General features: G+C 45.4%; 1 protein-coding gene across 19 annotated transcripts; it reads left to right on the top strand.

Annotated features, from left to right (window-relative positions):
* The first annotated feature begins 600 nt into the window (after nucleotides 1-600).
* Gug (arginine-glutamic acid dipeptide repeats grunge) lies at nucleotides 601-21598 on the top strand. Of its 19 annotated transcripts, none has more exons than XM_043214238.2 (16): nucleotides 601-1091; nucleotides 1889-2203; nucleotides 11529-11645; nucleotides 12277-12510; nucleotides 12571-17266; nucleotides 17321-17444; nucleotides 17507-17651; nucleotides 17710-17870; nucleotides 17972-18028; nucleotides 18328-18411; nucleotides 18483-18609; nucleotides 19088-19187; nucleotides 19288-19382; nucleotides 19434-19486; nucleotides 19657-19959; nucleotides 20069-21598. In XM_043214238.2, exons 3-15 carry the CDS (start codon nucleotides 11598-11600, stop codon nucleotides 19670-19672), a joined length of 5940 nt encoding a protein of 1979 aa, XP_043070173.2. In that variant the 5' UTR covers nucleotides 601-1091; nucleotides 1889-2203; nucleotides 11529-11597; the 3' UTR covers nucleotides 19673-19959; nucleotides 20069-21598. The 19 variants fall into 19 exon arrangements, with proteins under 19 accessions (XP_043070173.2, XP_043070172.2, XP_043070168.2 ...); XM_043214237.2 differs by having other exon boundaries at nucleotides 11529-11660; nucleotides 17713-17870; nucleotides 19443-19486; XM_043214233.2 differs by having other exon boundaries at nucleotides 11529-11660; nucleotides 17713-17870.
* The last annotated feature ends 88 nt before the right edge of the window (nucleotides 21599-21686 follow it).

Raw genomic sequence — 21686 nt, 5'->3', positions numbered from 1 at the left:
AAACTATTTATGGAGGGAAAATATTTATATACCAGCCATCAATTATTTGTATATGAGAAGAGAGAAAAAAAGGCATAAATTTTACAACTTTTAACAGTTTATTATTCCATATATTTTCAATTTATATATTTTCTATTTGAACAACACAATAAAAACCCGACTAAAAGCGACTGCCCCAAGTTCACATCCATTGGAAATCCAAAACGACGATCTTAAATCATCAATATCCTTTCCCACAATAAATCCTTTAATAAAATCATTCCATTTCTTAAGCAAACAAGAACATATAACCTAATATAATTTATAGTTTAATTTGTACATTTATAAGCAACATATTTCATAAACACAAACAACAAATCTAATAACTACATAGGTACCTTATTCCTATCACTATAAGTAAGACCTTGTCGCTATGGCTTTAGTCATAAATTAGCTTGTAATTTTAGTTATAACCTAATTATTTTTAATTATTATTATTAAATATTTTCTATTTTGTGAATTAATATTTTGCAGACTGACAGAAGCCATCTGCTACGCCACCGTTTTGCTGGCTTTTTTAGGCCATATCCTTAGCAGAGTGGCCACCCTGGTCCCTGCAGTGCTACCGTACTTTACAAAGTTTTACAAAATGGTGGCTTCTTTTTGCGGAGCGCGGAGAAATTGTTGTAAATCGAGCTAAAAAGCACGCATTTTAGCCAAGAAAATAGCCCCAATTGTTGGTGAAAACGCTTGCAACGCCGCTGGCTGCAGCTGGTGGCTGGAAAACGCACGCGAAAGCCCCCGCGAACTGTGCACGAATCGAGTGAAAAAGCAATAAAAAACGCAAGCAAGCAGCCAAAAGTGCGTGCCTGTGTATGAGTGTGTGTGAGTGTCCGTTGCTCTGTCTGTGTGTGTGCGTGTGTGTGTGTGTGTGTGCGCAAAGTGTATGCAAAAAAAAAGAAGAAGAGAAACTGAAAACAGAAGAGTATTAAAAAAAGAAGAAAAAAAAAAAAAACGACGACGAGTTTCACGCGCCCAACAACAACATCAGTTAGAGCAACAGTAACAAAAACGACAACAACAACGACATCAAGAAGAAGCAACCCAAAAACGTAAGGAAAAATCTACAACAAGTGTGCGAAAATTAATTATTACTAAGTGTGTTACTAATTTAATTTCCAAAGTTGCGCAGCGTGCAAATCATTTAAATTTATGCGACGCCAAAGAAGGGCAGAGCGAGAGAGCGATAGAAGGGGGGTATCACCAGAAAATCACTGAAAAAGTGGGGAGTCTATTATGAACTTTTTTTTTTTTTTAATTTTGGGGGGTAGAACAATGCAAACGAAGAACGAGAAGGCTCAACAAATTTGCTGAAAAGGAATCGCAAGCGCAGCAACAACAATAGCAGCGTCAGCAACAACAATACAAAAAACAACAACAACAACAACAGCTAGAAGAAGGAGAAGAAGAAGCAGAACTAAGGCAACAACCCACCACCGTTGTTGCGTCGCAGTCGTCGGCGTCACCACCTCATCACCGACCGCACCACCGACGCTGCTCTGCTCTGCCTGCGTTTCTCATTCCTGGCCACCCTCCAAGGATGCTCCTGACCAACCAGGTCCACCCCCTTCCCCCGTAACTGTTTCCCGCCCGCTGACGTTGATGGGAAAATATTTATTAAAAAAAAAAAATAAATAAATTATGATTAAGTTTAGTAAAATTATTTAAAACTATGAGGTATAGCTACTTAATAATGACCTTAATAGGCCATAAGCCATTAATGGGGTTCTTGCTCCATTAATTCTTTTAAATATTATTGTTTTTATTTTTTATTTTTATTTATTTTTTTTTCTTAAAACTTGTTTGGATCGTCTCTCACCTACGTCATTTTCTTTCCATCGCCTTCCAGCTGTGTTTGTGCAAATTAACCAAAATATACATTTCCGGCCGCTTGCTGCCCCCTCGCTGAGTAACAACAACAACAACAACAATAATAATACCATCAGTAGCAACAGGAACCAGGCAGCAGTCCCCACCACCACCACCACCCTCGCCATCACCGCCATCGACCCAGAAAACATATTCCAGTCTTGGAGCGTCTTTTTAGAGTCTGGCAACTGGAGGAAACCAGAGTATCTGGAGTCTGGAGTTACACTTCGGGACTCAAGGAACCGTCCCCCTCCTCTCCCCCCCAGGACTCGAGCACATCATCCCTGGATTCATGGTGAGCTCTTATATCCAAATACATTTAATTACTTTGCATTTGTTTGCTTAATTTGAGACTTTGCTGATGATGAGGATGATCCCTTTCCGGGTTAATGGAGAAAACTATTGGAGGAGGCTACTGCTCGTATTTCAAACAGATCCCATATAGTTATTGCTAATGAGTTCCCCCCTTTTTAGGGCGATTACAGCCAACTAGTTTATGGCTTAAATGGAAGATTTGTTTATGGAATGCCAGGAAGTTGAGTGCTTTATTGTTTGCAGGCCAGTGTGATATATTGTTTAAATGACAAAACAGCCGTAAATTAGTTGTATAAGCTAGGTTATAACCCACCAGAACCTTATGATTTATTCATTGAGGTGCGAGACAGTGGCGGCAGGATTACCAGACAATCAGGGATTACCAGAAACACGATACCACACACACACAACTATGTACCTCTACCTCTTCCAATGAAGTGCCTGGATCTGAAAGAAGAGATTGATTTCGAGGAAATTCCCAAGCAATTTGCACCTTTCAGGGCTCTTATCTCTCCATTTGTTTAGCACTCGGGCTTATCTGAACACCACACCCACCTCGAAACACTGAGAGAAAAGGCAGACATTAGGGCCAGCTAAAGGAGAGGAACTAACTACGTTTTTTCTCTCTGTGCCAAGGCCTTTAGATTATGAGATTAGAGCAACTAGAGTACTGGAGTGTTGGAGTGTTTAATTAATAAATAACGTGCTAATAATCTATTTAATAAAAAAAAAAGGAAAACTCAAGGTAGCTGCCTCACGAAATGAACTGCTACCGGATGGTCTGCTTTTTCCCGTCCGAGTGTTTTTGTTACACAGCCCCGAGATGCCTTTGATGTTTTTGGGGGCTTTGTGCCCGCTTTCATATTTTATTATTAGTCATTTGGCTTATTTATAAGGTGCCGTTAAAGTTGAACTTTTATTAATCTGTTTTGTTGCGCTTTTAATTTATAAATGCTGCTTATCTGATTGAAAAACCTCCATTCGTCCGTCCGTCCGGCCGTCCGTCCATCCGTTCCCGCACACTTGACTCGAGTGTCGATTTATTGGTGTCGATTAGAAGGTTACCCCCGCCACCACCACCACTCTCCTCCCGTTGCCCTGTGTTGGGACTGTCCATTACATAAGCGAATTAATTAGCATTGCTGCTTGGGTCTGAGCCCCTTCTCAACTAACTAAGCTGACTAGCTGGATGGCTCGCTGGCTGTCTGTCTCTGGCCCTAGAGGTGTGTGCGTGAGATAAACCCCTAATGTGCTAATTGCAAAATAAATGAATATTTAAATGCTAATTGCTGTCGAATTTCGTAGTTCCATGTTTTTAGTAGGGAGATTATATATTTTTTATGGCTTGAAATAAACTTAATATTAGTTAGGTTAAAAATAGGCATTTTTGAGGGTGTGATAGGTTTAATTTTTATTAAAAATGAAATATTTTAGTGACTTTTTCTTAAAAAAAGAAGTATTTTTATCATTTATTGAAAATATTTTGAAAAAAATGGTTATTTTCATCAGTGTAACATCTTGAAAATAAAAAACAGTCTAGGTTTATTTTGTAAACTATGTTCCACAATACAGTTTCAAGTTTCAGAACAGTCTGTAGAGTAGTTTCTGAGCTATGATGGGAATCTACTTTGAAAACATTAGTTGGGATCAGAAGAGAATAAGCGAAGAGTATTGGAAAATTATTAGTAAACTAGTTTTATTTTTTTACAATCGAATATGAGACATATCTTGGCATATTTTTAAGAAATCTCATAAATAAATCTTTAAAATAATTACCCAAAAAATAGGACATTTTCTGTTGGAAAAAAATATTTATTCACAAAACTCTTCAGCGTTACTTAGAAAATGCCATAAAAATATTGTGGTATAAATTTTAGAACAATCAGTAGAGTAGTTTCTTAGGTATGATGAGGCTCTAGGGGGCTGTACCATGGGTTTTAGAATGAAAAACAGAAAAACATAAAATTCTATATAACTATTCTATATAAATATAGAAATATATAGACTATTTTTAGAAATATTTGTAAAAATTGGCCAAAAATTGGTTCTGAGTATGTTTTTACTAAGTATGTAAAAAAATACTTATTCACAAATTTATAAAACTAAAAAGTTTCCAGTTTTATCTTTAAAATGTTTTAAAATATATGTTTAGAAAGTTTCAGAAAAATCGTTGGAGTAGTTCCTGAGTTATGATGAGAACCATCTTTAAAAACTGGAGTTATAGCAGGAAAAACAATGCTTAAGTTTAAAATCCTCACCAGAAAACTAACCAGAAACTTTATCTAGAAAACTGTATATTTATATTACGATGAGTAATAAGACTACGATGAGTCTTTAACTTTAAATATTTTTTAATAGCCCTACCCCCTCCTTGAACTACTCTCCACTCACAGTGCCATCACTAGACAAACACTAGACACTAGCAGGAGTGTTAAAAAGCAATCCCAGTTACGGTCCCTCTGTTACGTGTTAACTCCATTTAGCGATAAGATAATTAGCAACACAAAGTGCTTATTAAAATCCATATTCCGCTTGTCGGTTTCTATTATTATTTATATATATATTTTTTTTTATTCTTTATTAATAAAGCAAAAGAGAAAAATAGGAATAATTAAGCTTGTCGTGTTAATCAGTGTAAAATCAATGAACATGGCCCGAAACGGGTGAGAATATAATGCAAAGCGTGTTAAATGGACCCATAAATCTTTGGCGTTGTGTGTAATTCTATTAACTGAGTGCCAGAGTACCAGGTTGGTGGGTTGGAGGGGGTATACACATGCAAAGAGCTCATTTACAGACACATACATATATATATATAGAGGCACTCGAGCAATGCCAAACAAACAAATAACGACAGTTCCATAAACACTAGAGAGGCAAAAAGGACAGCAACCCAGTCCAGCCCCGACGGCAAGAAAAAAAAGGCCAGACGGTGGCCCTGTGAGGAATGCTCCTTTTTTTTCTACCACTTGAAGACACATCCTTACACATCCTTATACACATCCTCATACACATCCCTCACACACACACAAGTAACACGAAACAATTTCCAAATGAAGCGCGGATAAGCCACAAAATCCTTAAAATACTCGATAAAATTACATAAAACTAATCGCACAGGCACACGAACCGAGACGCAGAGACGTAGAGACGGGGGAATTGGCTGGATTGCCATGGAGTGATGGGGAGAGGATTGGGAGGGGAGGCATGATGAAGGTATCTACACCGACAATCTGTTTAACAACTTCATGAGCAAATCCAACAAATCGTATGAAACGAAGCCGACAGCCGCCAGTTGCCAGTTGGCAGAAAGACACGAGCGGAGAGTCCGATTCAGATACCGATTCTGATTCCGATTCGGATTCGGTTTTTTGGGATTCGGGATACCGATTCGGATTCCGTTTCGGATGCACACGACCGACCGACGACCCCACTCGGTTTTTGGTTCAGTTTGCAGCCGATCGGGCCAATGGATTAGCAAATGGGGTGGACTTTGTTTGATTACTAAAGGGGGGTTTGTGAAGATTTAAAAGATATAATAAAAATATATATATGTATATTTTTTAAAACTAAAAACAAGTTTAAAAAGGTGGAATAACTAAAAAAAAATATAAGAACTAGAAGAAGAAAAATATAAAAGAAATAAAATAGAAGAAAATATTTAGAGATAAAGGTTCTATAGTTCTTATAGCTTAGATTTTGTATATAAGAACTATAGAAATATATATAAGACCTATAAGGGTTTTAACTTTTAATTAGAAAAAAGTCTATAACGGTAAAATAAATACTAAAAAAATATAAGAAGCATGGAGCTATATATAAGAACTGTAATAAATATACAAATATATGTAAGAACTATAGGAACATGTATTTCTATAGTTCTTATAGCTAAGATTCCAAGTCTCTTAACTCTAATTATATTCCCAATAATTTATTTCAATTGCTGACACTTTAAACTATTTATTTCAATAATATTTTGTTAATAATATATTTATTAATAATATTTCATTACTTTAGTTATTCTTAAGAAAAGTTCACCCTAAAGTGGACAGGTTATCAGACCCAAGGGGCGAACTCAGCAGAGGAGGCAGTCAGGCCAGCAGAGGCAGAGAGGGTCGTTTATTTGGCTTTTGGAGCGTTGACTCGTCGTCGTCTCCATCGTCGTCGCATCATCATCATCTTCTCCTCCAACGACGACGACGACGACGAGGAGGAGGCGACTGCTTGAATAGATGCTCAATCGTTTGGGTTGAATGAAGAAAAGCATGTGGAGTGGCGAGTGTAAAGAAGTGGAGTGGCATGCCCATGTCCGTGTATATGTGTGGCAGAGATTGGAGCATGAATAGGAATTCCAAGAGAGAGGAGAGGAGAAGAGGATGGAGCAGCATGAGTGCCACTGCGGTGGCATAATGTTCTTGTTGATGTTGAGTAATGGGCATAACAACTGTAAGCTGCCCGTCCAGGTCCCAGACCAAGCAGAACAAAGTCAGAGCCAGTGTCCAACGGCAGCAAACAATTCCATTACCGAGGCGGAGAAAAGAGAAATTTGTTTTATGGCTTTTTGGTTAAACGTCGAGTGTCTGGTTGTTGGTCATCCCCCCCAAGACCCAGTCCCAGAGTACCCAGTTCCCAATCCCCCAACTCAACTGGCCTTTGTTTGTTTCTTTTTCTCTCGTTTCGGCAACGACGTCTGTTTTGACTTGTTGTGAAAATTTGGCTTTCACAACACGGGCCACTACACTATCTACACTACCTACCAGTACCTACCAGGGGCTATCTCATAGATACACACTCATACTCGTAGCTAGTGCCTACCAACATTTAATGGGATTTCCGTACTTGACACGAACCCTTCAAATGGACAGATGCAGGCACCGTTATTCGCACTCTCACGACTGACTTTATAGAGGGGTCTTTACTACAGACCCTACCCTATCCCCGAACTCAATTGGCCATGCTGTATGTGTGTGGTTCGACGTGGTAATTAAATGGAAGGCCCTAATAGACTGGCTGAGGAATGTGAACTCTGAGGTTAGGGTAGTGAGGACTATTACAGCCATAAATATTAATAAATAAACTCTAGAGAGCCCTCTAAAGTATCAAGAGATATATTTAAAATAAATACCCATAGAGACTGAAAGAGAATAAATATCAAAAGGGGATCAAAGGTTCGGTGGTTGAGTGGTTCAATTGAAAGTTCCGGTCGATTGGACAAGTTCAGAGCGATTGAACCCCACTCGAGTCTCGAGTCTAGAGTCTACAGTCTGATGCTGAAGGATGGCCTGATGCCTGGCCATAATATACCTTATTTCAACCCTTGGAAAAGGGTCTCAATCACAGACGGGGGTCTAATTCATTTACTGCTGCCATATCACTTAAACTCCGCCATCAGCCCTGGGGGAGCTAACCTAATAATCTCTCGCTGAGAGATAAAGATAAGGTCTCCATTCCCTTAATGTACAGTTGCGGCATAAGGTCGGTCTGTCTGTCTGTCGGCCTGTCTGTCTGTCTGACGCTCTTATTAACGCCCCGTCGTAATAGTGGTTGCTGCTGCCGCTGATGCCTATTTGTCAGTCAATTAGTCAGCTTATTGGCAAGCGATGATTACAAAGAGAAAAACAAGCTAAGCTATAGACCGGGAGGGAGAGACCTCCAGACTGTATAAGCTACCAAACCCGACCCGACGACGACAGACGACAGCTTTTCCATTTCAAAAATTACACTCGGCTCGGGCTAAGCAGCCAGTTGGTTAGCGAGGGAGAGCTACAACCGAACCGCTCGAGGCCCATGTCTATAGAGGAGCCTCCTCCTCCTGGTTGGAAAAACCCCCATCCATCTGGCTGCCACTCGCGTCCGTTTAGCCGCGTGCGTACACACAATTTTCCGCTACTCATGCTACAAATTGTTTATTGAATTTCCTCTTTCTGCGGGCCAATGCCTATGTTGTTATGATGCACTGGAAAAAAAATACTAAAAAGAAAAATAAATATTTATGAAAAATAGTTCTTTAAAGTACTTATCTTATAAACCAAGTACTAACCTTAGTTAATCTAAAATTAATTTGTATTTTAGTACCCCCTTTTTTTCTTTCAGTGTTCTTTCTGTTGGCTTTCCAAGTTTTTATTTTCATTTACATTTCTGGCTTTGTTTTCGTTTATGTTTATGGGCTGTTTAGAAAACAATTTCCAGCCACAGATCCCCCAGAGCTCTCGGAGGAGGAGGTGGTGGAGGGCAGGAACTGTTGTTGTTGTTAATCCACTGTTACTTTATAATATGCGATGACATTAATTGAGCGAAGACGGACACGCCAGTTGAAGCTGACAGCATTATTGGCCTTAAATTCAGGAGAGGTCAGTGGTAGAGTCAGGAGAGGAGTATGTACCAAGTAACTGGCAACCTGGCGGCAACCCAACGTGGCTGTGACTCACAACGAGTGAGAGCCAAGTACTCGAGAACGTCACGTAGTCACTGTACAGCCAACAGACTCTGACTTTCGTTGTACACCCTTCTCTTTCACTCGCCAGTATAGCCATCTCTTTCACTGTGTGTGTATGTGTATGTGTGTGCCATAATTTGTGGTATTTTTACGGAAGGGAAAAGGAAGCGGAAAAAAGGGACTAGAACTGGGATCAGGACCAGAGTCAGGACACGGCAGAGGGCACTTTTCGGTGGTGGCTCTCATCGTGTGTGTGTGTGTGTGTGTCGGTTGGGAGTTCGTGCCTTTCGTTTTGTCTTTTCAGATTTTATGGCTTTGTGCGTTTACAACCATCGCTTTTTGTAGTACATTTGTTTTATAACAGAGCCCGACACCGACACGGGCACCGGGAGCTAAGAGCCCACAGGCTGTTTTTCCAGCGGGAGGAACAGCTTAGCACATTGCCAGCAGTTATTACACAATTTCTCCCCAGGCGCCCCAGGACTTGCTGCCTTCCGTCAGTGCTGCCAGTTTTTTTTTTCCACAAAAATAGAAATATGTATGTTTTTCTAGTCTCTTATCATTAGAGATGTGGGAATATAGACCTTAATCTTTATAGTTCAGTTGGTATTATATTTAGTTACTAACTAACTATTTAGTCTCTAAACTGCCAGCACTGGTACTGGATGGCAGGGATCTCGGGTATTTGTTCGGTCGCGTGCCCTGCGCTCTGGTGGCCACTGCCACTACCACCTTATGTGTGTTTATATGAAATTTTTCCACTCACGACTCCCTCATAAAAAAAAAGTTTGCCATCCCGAAACCCGACCAGGCAGCCCAAAGCAAGCAACCTGGTTAGGAGTGGCTCGAGAGGAGGTGGAGGAGGAGGAGGTAGCATGGTGTTGCTGCTGATGTCGTTTGATAAGTGTTGGCCCCAAACGCGGGCACACTGGTCTCGGTTATGGCGAAAATTTTAAAGATTATCATCCGATAAGAGTTAGTTTAAAGTTTTAAGAAAGATTATTTTAAAAAAATAAATAATAGGGTTCCAATATAGACCTCCAAATATTAAGAAACTCAAAGTTTCAGGCAGTTCTTAAAAGATTATCATCCGATAAGAGTTAGTTTAAAGTTTTAAGAAAGATTATTTTAAAAAAATAAATAATAGGGTTCCAATATAGACCTCCAAATATTAAGAAACTCAAAGTTTCAGGCAGTTCTTAAAAGATTATCATCCGATAAGAGTTAGTTTTAGTTATAAAGAAAGTTTATTTTAAAAAATAAATAATAAGGTTCCATTATAGACCTCCAAATACAAAGGAACCCAAAGTTTCAGGCAGTTCTAAAAAGATTATCATCCGATAAAAGTTAGTTTTAGTTATAAAGAAAGTTTATTTTAAAAAATAAATAATAAAGACGTCCATTATAGACGTCCAAATACTAAGAAACTCAAAGTTTCAGGCAGTTCTGACTCAGAATAGCACTGATCTGATTTTAAGCTCTACAAACGAGGCTAATGGTATTTTGAGAACCGAACCGACACCGACACCGCAATAACAATCCATTGATAACCTGGCTCTTACACGCCGGATAAACAATTATTCATAGGTAAACATTCATTGGAAAATATATCGTCGGGGTCTTAAGACCAACAAAAAAAAAATACAGAAACTGAAATGTTCCGCCCCTTGTCGGTCTGGATGGCTGGTCATGAATATTTCATGTCTGTGCAGAGAGGGATTACTGCGACCACGGTGCAACCCCCGGGTCCTGGGTGCTCATTCCACCTCCGTTTGTGCGTTGAGGCTCCCTGGGATTCCGCACCGCCTCGACCCGCCCCGCCACGTCAGTCATTTAGGCGGCGTGTCGTGCCTTATTGAGTGTAAATCTGTCGACAATGCACACACATATCTCTACCTACCTACCTACTACAGTATATATGTATGTATATACATATCTGGATTTTTGTGGACCAGCCTTGCCTGCCTGCCTGTCCAGCTCCCGTAGCTGTCGCTGCATTTAATTAATTGATTTTAATTGCCATAATTTGTGTGCCGCTGCCACACAACCGCAACACCGCCGGCATTCCTGATGAAACTCCTCCGTTTCAGCTACCCGGGTCTCTGGCTGTCATTGTGGATTTCCAATGATATTGATTCATAAGCAAATTTAATGATAATTCCTCTGGGTTGGGGGGATATGGTAGGGGGTATGTTGCTTCGGGAGGCTTACTTCGCCGAGTTACTTGAGCGGAAAATCTGTTTACAGCTCCACGCACACCCAAGAGTCCAGAGACTCCAAATGACTTAAAAAAACGAGGCAGGAAATGCAGAAAGAGTTGGGCAACTGGCATCGGGAATACCCTACTTGGAGAGACATTTTAATATTTATGGTGGGTTTAATGAAACAAATGAGACTATTTGATGAGCTAATTATCTCATATTAGTTACGATAGCTTCATAGCCCTACTATAAGGTTGTGTTATCATCATAAGACCCCCTACTTTTAAAAGCAAAGCCTGTCAGTACTCGAAATACCCCGCCAATCCCCTAGAGCTCTGTACGTGGCGGACGAGCATTAACATATGCAGGCGATTAAGTGGCAGTGGAACTCAATCGTCCGACAACGTAAACCCCTAATTTCCAGTGCCCGCCAGCCATGCCCCATCCCATGCCGTTCCATCCATATTTCATGGCACTCCTCTCGGGCCACTTGCTCCATTTGTCGCTGTTGCCACTCCATAGTCCGCACATTACATGGCATTATTTTTATGGATTATTTATTTATGCATGTTGATATGAACTTGATCGCTTTATTGAAAACCCTGTTGGCTTCTGGCCCCCCCCCGACATGTCATTGTAATGCTTTTCTTTCTCTCTTCTATTTGCAGTTGAATTTTCATATCGTAAAGGGCATAAAAAGGCTTAACACTGGACCGGAAGCGTGTTTTTAAAGGGTGATGGCGGCCTCCACTCAAGGAGAAATTCGAGTGGGTCCCGGCCACCAGGTAAACGATGTCTATGTACGTACATAACTCTCACAAATCAGAAAAATCAGCTCACGGTAACAAAAAAAAAAAAACTAAAAAAAAGAACTACAAAATTTTCTTAAGATTTTGAATGAAATTCAAAGTATTATCCTTTGTATTATCCTCTTCTTGAATGCCTTGTCCTTAGTACTCTTACTTCCTAAGGCTATAAGATCGATCCTAACTTTAATAATTTCTTTAATCTTAGTTCTTAACCTCCTCCCTCTGTAAATAATGTCCTAATCCTTGTAAATAATTTGTAGTTCTTAGCGTTTATGCAATTGGCTCTAAATAGTTCGAATCCTCAGAACTCCTATCCAGTGCTCCTACTTCCTAGTATTCCTACCTTCAATCTCAAGAAGTACCGAACCCCCTGAGGAAATCCGTAGCACACATTATACATTATTCATTCATAATCATGCATTAGCCCTAAGTATCATCTCGTCGTGTGAGATTAGTGATTTGTTTCTTGTAGTTGTGTGTGTCTGTGTGTATGGTTGTGATTTGTGGACTTTGTGTGTGACTAACTGACCAAATGTTATCCTGGAGTGTGATTCTGGAACTAATCCCAATACATTCTCGTTTGCTATCCCGACTATGACGACTGAAGGCAAAACTGCCCGATTATAATCCAATCTCAAGCTTCCCCATCGACAAGGAAACCGATGAACGTGAACTAGAGGAATCAAGATGGAGTCCAGGCGTTGTGGCCGATGGCGACTTGTTAATGTTCTTGCGGGCAGCTCGCTCCATGGCAGCATTTCAAGGAATGTGTGATGGCGGTTTAGAAGACGGTTGTTTGGCTGCCAGTCGCGACGACACCACTATAAACGCACTCGACGTGGTAAGTAATCTGAGATGATCCTTGCCATGATCCTTAACACTATCGAAATCCTATTTTTAGCTCCACGATTCTGGATACGATCCAGGCAAAGCTCTACAAGCACTCGTAAAGTGCCCCGTTTCGAAGGGCATCGACAAGAAGTGGACCGAGGACGAGACGAAAAAGTTCATCAAGGGTCTGCGACAGTTCGGCAAGAACTTCTTCCGCATCCACAAGGACCTGCTGCCGCACAAGGATACCCCGGAGCTGGTCGAATTCTACTATCTGTGGAAGAAGACACCCGGCGCGAATAACAATCGGCCGCACAGGAGGCGACGTCAGAGCGCCCTGCGCCGTAATCGCGTCACCCGGGCCAACAATAGCAATAGCAATAGCAACAGCAACAACAATAGTAATAGCAACACACCTCCCAAGAAGGAGGACACACCGGAACCACAAGCTGCGACGACGGCGACGGCGGCCGAGACGGCGAGTCGCTCCTCGCCCGCTGTCTCCAAGGAGGAGAACAGCTCACTCACCGAGGACGAGGCCAGCGAGTGCGACAGTGATTCGAGTCTGACCCACAAAAGGGATGAATCACCCTCAAGGATGAGGACGCGAAATAAGCAACAGACCAATAGCAGCAACAGCAGCAGCGCCAGCAGCAACAACAATAACACGGCCGGTAACGGCGGATCGGGCGGTGGATCGACTGCGTCTGCGGGCGGCGGCGGTTCATCCAGCGGCGGCGGCAGTGGCAAGGACCAATCGAAGGACCAAACCAGCACCGTGGCGAACGGCAAGCGACCCAAGCGCGGCTCCGAGACACCGGATGCCGTCGCTTCATCGGTGGACAGTCCCAAGACTCCCACCAAATCGGTGGCGGAGAGCTCGGCCACCAAGCGCAAGGGCGGCAAGCAGGATACGCCGAACAAGAAGAAGCGCACCGAGCAGGAGGTCAGCAGCCAGGAGTCGAGCACGCAGGAGGATGGCGTGGCCGGCACTGGCGTCACGAAGGACCAAGTGAAGCGCAAGCGCCCGGACAGCCCAGTCGAGAGCATGAACTCGGATAGCCGGCCGGACTCTGTGCTGGACGATGGCGAGTCCAACACCACGGACACCACCACCGCCGAGCAGCAGTCCACCAAGGACAGCAAGGAGACGACGGTGGGTAGCTGCAAGGAGGAGCGCGACATCTCCGCCAACGATCTGGAGACGAAGTCGGACGACAAGACCGCCATCATCAAGGCGGAGACCGTAACGGAGGACAGCAAGGACAGCGCCATCAAGAACATGGACGAGGAGACCAATATCCAGGCGCCCAGCAGTGTGGAGACGAACACCGTGGATCCGTTGCCGAATCCCAATCCTAATCCCATCACCATGAAGGTGCCCACGATCGCCACCGTCGAGGCTCTGAACGCCTCGGTGGAGCGCAAGGAGGCCATCGAGAAGATGGAGACCTGCGACAGCGACCCGGAGATGCTGAAGAAGCTGGCCACCATCAAGCAGGAGGCCAACGCCCAGCAGCAGCTTCCGCCGCAGCCGCAGCAAGCACCCCAGCCACCGGTGCCGCAGCTACCCATTGCCACTCAGCAGCCTCCGCCCTCCGAAGCGGTCTACATCAAGAAGGAGCCGATGGAGGACTCGATGGACGCCACCTGCAATCAGAACAGCAACGAGCCGCAGGACCTCAAGGTGAAGATCGAGATCAAGAACGAGGATGCTCTCAAGCACGGGCCGGGAGGAGTTCCCCCGGGAATGCCACTGCATCCTCTGGCCGTTGCCCCTGGCGAGGTTAATCCCGCGGAGCAGCCACTCCACTTGCATCCGCCGCAGCAGCAGCCTCCCACCAACTACCTTATCGATGCCCAGCTGAAGTACGGGGCTCCGCCGGGCCAGCTGGTACCGCCACAGCCGCCGCAGCTGCACAGCGATGGATCGGCGGGTGCGGCAGCAGGGTCTGCCAGTGGCCCACCGCCAGGGCCGCCCACAACACCGCAGAAGTATCCGCCCGAGATGGAGATGAAGTTTGTGCCGCAGGATCTCAAGTATCCGCCACCGCCGCCACTGGACGCCTTGAAGTACAGCCAGGAGATGCAGGCGGCGGCGGCGAAGTACGACATGAAGTACATGCTGGAGCAGCAGGTCGGCAAGTACCCGGTGGAGCACCAGCCGCCGCCCAACAAGCCTGGCTACCAGGACTCGCTGAAGATACCGGATGTGAAGACCGGCTTTGGCCATCTGCCGCACAACGTGTCGCCATATGGACCGCCGCCGCCCACTTCCCAGGACTCCCAGCAGCAGCAGGCACCGCCTCAGCCGCCGGCCCATCAGGTGCCGCCGGGAGCGACTCCGCCACCTGGAATTGCCATGCCCAAGCCGCACTACCAGCACGAGGTGCAGACGCCGCCGCTGGGACGACCCTTCGAACCCACCGGCCTGATGCTGAAGTACGGCGATCCGTTGGCCGGAAAGTACGGTCCCTCGCAGCCGCAGGATCTGAAGTACCCGATGCCTCCGGTTTCGCAGGCCGATGTCAAGCCCTACGGAGGCGAGAACCTGATAAAATCGTCCCCGTACGGCCCGCCGCCGGAGAGTCCGATCGACGCCTCGGCCAGATCCACTCCCGGCCAGGACAGCCAGGGTAGCAACAGCAACTCCCAGCCGCCGTCGATGCCGCCGCAGCAGTTCCAGTCGCCGCATCCCTCGCCCGCGGGCATGCATCCGCAAAATCTCATCCACGGATCGGCTCCCGGCGGCCCCCCGACGCAGCCCCAGCCTCCGCCGCCGCCGACGTCGCTGCACCAGCCGACGCCCACGCTCGCGGGAGCCGGACCTCCGAGCCTCCAACATGGCCTGCATCCGCCGCTGTCGGTGGCCGCGTCGCTGGCTCCGAGCTCCATCGGCATACCGCCAACGCTCTCCACGATGGCGCCGTCTCCCCTGCACCCGCATCCGCACCCGCACCTGCATCCACACCTGCTGCATCGGCCGCACGACCTCCCGCCGAGCATGCATCCCCACGCTCCGATGCCCCTCTCGCTCCAGGGCCATCCCCAGCCACCCGGACACCATGGAATGCCTCCCCAGCAGCCGGCACCTCAGCAACAACAGCCGGCGGGAACGGTGCGGACACCGTCGCCAGCGCAGCAACCTCCACGATCCCTGCACGACCCACAAGGTTCGAGGGAGCCGCCCAGCTCGCAGCCCTCCACCACAATGGCGGGATCGGGTCCGGGAGGATCGGTATCCGCGGCAGGACCACCACACCGCACCTCGCCGCTGCCAGGCCTATCGGGCAATGGTCCGCCGCCACCGGGACTCATCGGCCATCCCATGCCCATCCATCCGCATCTGGCCCATCTGCCACCGGGTCATCCGGCGCACGCAGCCCTGGCCCATCCCAGCCACCACCTGCTCTCGCATTCGATAGCCGGCGGACCGATCGCCCTGCTGGCGGGACCTGGAGGACTGGGAGGTATCCCGGAATCCGCACTAAGCCGACGCACCCCGCCCTCGCACATGACGCACGTTTCGCACTCAGTTTCCTCTGCGCCAGTGACGCCGCATTCGGTGGCCGCCAGCATGGCGCCTAGCAGCGTGTCCCTGACCACGACTAGCAGCACGGTGCCCTCATCCGCCTTCAGTCGCGCCAGTCCCAGCGTGCAGATAACGAGTGGCGGCGGCGGAGCAGGAGGAGCGCCACCAGCTGGTCCTGGAAGCTCTGGCCCCGGAGGAGTGCCGAACTCGGCGGCAGCAGCGGCGGCCCATCGCGCCGCTTCCCCGGCCTCGAGTGTCAGCAGCCTCAGCCGGCAAAGTCCACTGCATCCGGTACCGCAGTCGCCGCTCAGCCATCACCCATCCTCATCCGCCTTATCCGCTGCGGCGGCCGCTGTGGCGGAACGGGATCGCCATGCGCTGCTCCGCCAGCAATCGCCTCACATGACACCGCCGCCGGTGTCCAATGCGTCGCTAATGGCCAGTCCGCTGAGCAAGATGTACGCGCCACAGCCAGGCCAACGCGGCCTGGGCACATCTCCTCCGCCACACCTGAGGCCCGGAGCCTCGCCGCCGGTCATACGCCATCCACAGATGCCGCTCCCGCTGCCACTGATTGCTCCGGGCGGCGGAATCCCCCAGATTGGAGTGCACCCCGGTCAGTCGCCATATCCGCACCCGCTGCTCCATCCCTCGGTGTTCTACTCGCCGCACCACCATCCCTTCAACTCTCCGTACGGGTACACGCCCTATGGTCCCGGTTTCCCGGCCTACATGAAGCCGCCGCCACCGGCTGGACCGCTAGATCCAGCCGCTGTGATGGCCGCTCATCACGCCGGACTGCAGGGACCGCCACCACCCCCCCAGGCGCGACAGGAGGAGGCCGCTGCAGCGGCCGCGGCAGCAGCTGCTGCGGAGAAGCAACACGCAGCTGCTGTGGCAGCACAGCAGTTGAAGGCTCCGCCGCAGCAGCAGCAGCCAGTCGGAATGCCACCAAACAAGCCGCCCACGCCAAAGACGCCGCAGGGACCGGGACCAGGTCCCGGTCCGGTTGGAATGGGCGGCCCGGGCACACCGACCGGCCTACCGCCCGGCGCATATCCAGGCAGCCATATGCCGGGCTATCCGCCGGGTCCGCCGCACGGCTCGCCGTTTGCGCCGCAAGATGGCCAGCCCCACGGATTGAAGCCCACTTCGCATATGGATGCCCTGAGGGCGCACGCCCACTCTGCCAACTCGGCGGGACTGGGTGGAGCGCATCATCCCACGGAGCCATGTAAGAGCACTACCCTTTTAAGCGAGTCACCATCTAATCTCTGTTTCTCCTCAGTGCCCATTGACATCGAGCCGGATCCAGAGCCGGAGATTCCCAGTCCCACGCACAACATACCCCGAGGTCCCAGCCCCGAAGCGAAACCGGATGACACCGAATGCCATCGCTCCCAGTCTGCCATGTAAGCTAAGAATCTTAAATGTAGTACTTAAGAACCAAACCTAACTTTGTAATCTTCTCCAGATTTGTGCGGCACATCGATCGCGGGGACTACAATTCGTGCACGAGGACGGATCTGATCTTCAAGCCAGTGGCCGACTCCAAGTTGGCGCGCAAGCGCGAGGAGCGTGACCGCAAGCTGGCCGAGAAGGAGCGAGAGAGGCGTCAGGTAAGTGTCCAGAACCATGACCATTCTAATGGGAAACTAATGACGTCTCTTGTCACAGCAGCAGCAGCAACAACAACAACAGCAGCAGCAACAACAGGCAGCAGCTGCCCAGCAGGCGGCCCAACAGGCCAAGCTGAAGGCGGAACTGAAGCCACCATATGCCGACACCCCCGCCCTGCGCCAGCTATCGGAGTACGCTCGTCCCCACGTCGCCTTCAGGTGAGTCTCGAGGACTAACTGGTCCTCGGCCAGGTGTTAGGAATCTTATCCAGAAAGAATGTCTTGTTTCGGGTTTCAAATCGATTCAATTTCATTTTCAGTCCTGTTGAACAGATGGTGCCATATCATCATCCAATGGGCCCCATGTACAGAGAGAGGTATAGTACCAACAACACCCCAGCCAGAGTCTCATTTCCCGCTTGTACTTCATCATCAAAGTCATTTAAACCCGCACTCGATCGCACTGACACTTCATCCCATTTGAACTCCCTAATCCGAGCCCTAATCCCTCAGCTTTTCTCGCCAATTCGATCTTTTTTTTTTTGTCGCACGTCGAAATTCACGCCTAACTTACTTATCATTTGCCCAGATGACCCCTCGCAGCCATGAAACACATAAAACACTCCATTCCAGACCTACTCCAGACCTGAAATCTAATTATTTTTAAACCTTACAGAGAGCTGGAGGAAATCAAAAACGCACAAGCCGCTGCGGCAAGTCAATCCCGACTAGATCCGCACTGGATGGAGTACTATCGACGGTATATTTAAATCCCTTTCCTTAATCCTAATGAATTCTTATTAATATTGTTTACTATTCTTATCCTTTTAGGGGCATTCATCCGTCACAGTTCCCGCTGTACGCGAATCCAGCGATATCGCAGATGGAGAGAGAGCGCCTGGGAATTCCGCCGCCGCACCACGTCGGGTTAGACCCGGGCGAGCACATGGTGCGTATGGTAGGCTACAAATCTTTTTTATTCCACTCGACTCATATTCACTTCAATCAATCGTATTTGGAACGTGTGAACCGATCGCATAGCTCGATCGTACCGCCAACCGAAACCGAAACCAACTCACTATGTCCACTTGTCAGCTCACCCACCACCTGTTAACCACAGTGTCCAGTTACCCATAAACATTAGCCCAAAAAAAAAAAATAAAATTAAAAGCACGTATCTTAATGTCATGCCGTTCATTATAATGTTGTATATGTGCTAACCATTATATCAATTATGCCATGCTTTGTTTTGCTCTTGATCCCTGATCGAGCACCTAACCCAGAATCAGGATCGACATACATACATGTCACCCAACAACAACCACCATCTATTATATTTCTAACCACCGCTCGCATTTCGCATAAAAAGATAACGTTCGTTGTGTAACGCAGCACTGGCTCTTTTGAAACTTTCTACGATATTCGATAATTTTCAGATACGATTGACGAGAGAATATCATGCACACTCTCATACTCATTTACATTTGCCTTTGCATCCACAGCCGCAACCACCGGAGGCCGGTTTCCAACTGCCACGTGAGTTTGTATACCCCTTGAGGTTTACGTTATAAATGCCAATTTCTAAAAATTCTGATAAAATTTTAATCCCTTAATCTTGTTTTTATATTAATAATAGCGAATGTTGGTCAATATCCTCGGCCAAATATGCTTATACCTAGGGAGCCGCATTCGGATGTCCTGCTACGCATGTCCTATGCCGACCAACTACAGGTTTCCCAATTCCCTTATCAATATCCTAACTCATTAATTACATATATACAGTATTTACAGGCCGCCGAATTCCAGCGACAGTCCCTGCACGATCAGTACTTCAGGTGGGTTCTTTAAACTTGATTTAAGATCTTAAAAAGTTAAATTCATAAATTCCATTTAATATTTTATAATTAATCACTGTTTGGTGTGTTTATTTTGGATTTTTATTAAATCATATTTGTGTTTTGGTTTCCGTTTGATCATCGCCTCTATACTTTTTCCATCCCCACAGACAACGGCCTAGATAAGTGGACAGACAGCAATTGTAGAGAGCAAGCAACTGAACAAAGACAATACTCGGGCCGTGGCCGTGAGGAGGTGCTTTGTGTGATTTTTGTGTTCAAGCGTTTACACTTTGTTTTCCACACACACATCCAAAAAAAACCACCATCATCCTTAAAACATCCATCATCCATTTCAAAATCATCATCATCATTATCGGAAGAGACGACGTCAGTGAATGGCTTAAGAATCCAGAAACAGAAATCAAGCGACTATAAGTTGCGCAACGCCTTGTCACCTTTTTATGTAAAATGTTAGTAAAATTTGTTTCCTAATTTTTATCTCATCATCGCTCTTGATTTTTATGTTTTTTTTTTAAGGTAATAAATCCCCAACTAATTGTTATTCTTTATTTTAAACAGAAATCAGCTGCGTTAATCGAAGGTGGATGGAAACTTACGACCAAGGCATTCAGAATCAAAAACTACAAAACTAGACAAAACAAAAAAGTACATGATGGTCGCAATAATTTAAGTATCCTCTTTATAGTGTATAGTGTTAAAATGTAAAAGCTAAGGGCGATGAGTATAGGGTTAGGCATCTGAACAAAAAAAAAATGAAAACACTCTTGGCACACAGACACTAATTTTTATTGAGTTTTTCCAAACTGCAAACGCATATAGATAAAGATATTAAATGTGTGAATGTGTGCTGAGCTTGAAGGACATGAAAAGGACACACTATGTTTTAAGAAGAAGCTCTGCAAATCAATTTAGACAAGATGAGAATACTAAGCAAAACCAAAACACAAAACACTCACCCGCACTTGCTGCAGGAGGCAAGGCAAAATATATATGAAATTTAGAATAGAACAAAAACAAAAAATAAGAAGAAAATAAATCTACAAATTATTAGGGATAGTATGGATGCCGGCATATAGATGTATGTATATTGGAGTGCATTGTACAAACGGAGAATGCGACACTCTACCCGTAGATAAGGATTATTTAATTTAATTGTACTTCCAGCCAGAATTGAACTATTTAACGACTAATCATGCTTGCTGCTTAACTTACGATGTCTTAGCCAATATGAAGATCACGCAAATGCCTAGATTTCGCTTCTTAGTCGCCCCCCCTAATAGTTTGTGTTTGCCTAGCGAGCTTTGCTTACTTACCCCCTAATTGCTACTCATTAATTTATTATTATTTTGCTATGACTAGAGTATTATCTGTAGGCGAGGCAGGACGAAGCGAAGGCGTTTTTGTATAAAGTTCATAATAAAATAACGAAATAACTAAATGGGTATTATGATGAGAATAATTTAATGCTGCTCCCAAGCCCGAGACGAGCACATCATAGTGCCGAGCATGCATTTCAGGCAGCTGCAATTTCGAGTGCTTAATTTATATTAATAATTATGAAATTAATTAAACGCAAAAGCATGAATTATATACATCAAATATTTCAAAAAAAAAGGTTTATATAAAATATAAGAACAAGGGCAAACAAAAAACAAAATCAACAACAAAAAAAAATGGAACATATTTTTAAATACAGTTTTTTATTTCACATTTTGACTATACACATTGATATAAATATATTGTAGCTATATTTATATATATATATATATATTATAACGAAAGTTTATCGTAGGACTCTTGCAAGCATATTCAATGGCACACAAAAAATAAATAATATTAAAAGAAAAGAACAAAAAAATGAAAGATTTTGCGTAGTTAACATTTAAGATTGTAAAGTGAAGATCCACACATATTTATATATATATACAAAGGAAAAAGAAACACACACAAATGCAGCTATATTATTGCAGCTATTATACTATATATTAATTATAAAATAAAAACAAAACCATACACACAAAAGATAAATTATTGAAACCTGTAAAAACTAAGTAAAACAAAATAAAATTAGTTACATTAGTTACCAAATCATCCCCCCCGACTATCTTTAGGGGGTAATTATACTTTTTCAACAAAGGTAATTATGTTTTCGAATGCTTGAATAAAGAATAACATT

Source organism: Drosophila bipectinata, chromosome 3L, assembly GCF_030179905.1.
Source record: "Drosophila bipectinata strain 14024-0381.07 chromosome 3L, DbipHiC1v2, whole genome shotgun sequence".
Classification (NCBI taxonomy): domain Eukaryota; kingdom Metazoa; phylum Arthropoda; class Insecta; order Diptera; family Drosophilidae; genus Drosophila; species Drosophila bipectinata.
This window is presented reverse-complemented; position numbering and strand designations above follow the sequence as displayed.

Bases quoted from the DNA above. Each gene is read 5' to 3' on its own strand.
- Gug (XM_043214232.2), top strand. From the start codon at position 11,598: ATGGCGGCCTCCACTCAAGGAGAAATTCGAGTGGGTCCCGGCCACCAG. The intron at 12,511-12,570 runs GTAAGTAATCTG...TCCTATTTTTAG, and splicing joins CTATAAACGCACTCGACGTG to CTCCACGATTCTGGATACGA. The intron at 18,412-18,482 runs GTATATTTAAAT...TTATCCTTTTAG, and splicing joins TGGATGGAGTACTATCGACG to GGGCATTCATCCGTCACAGT.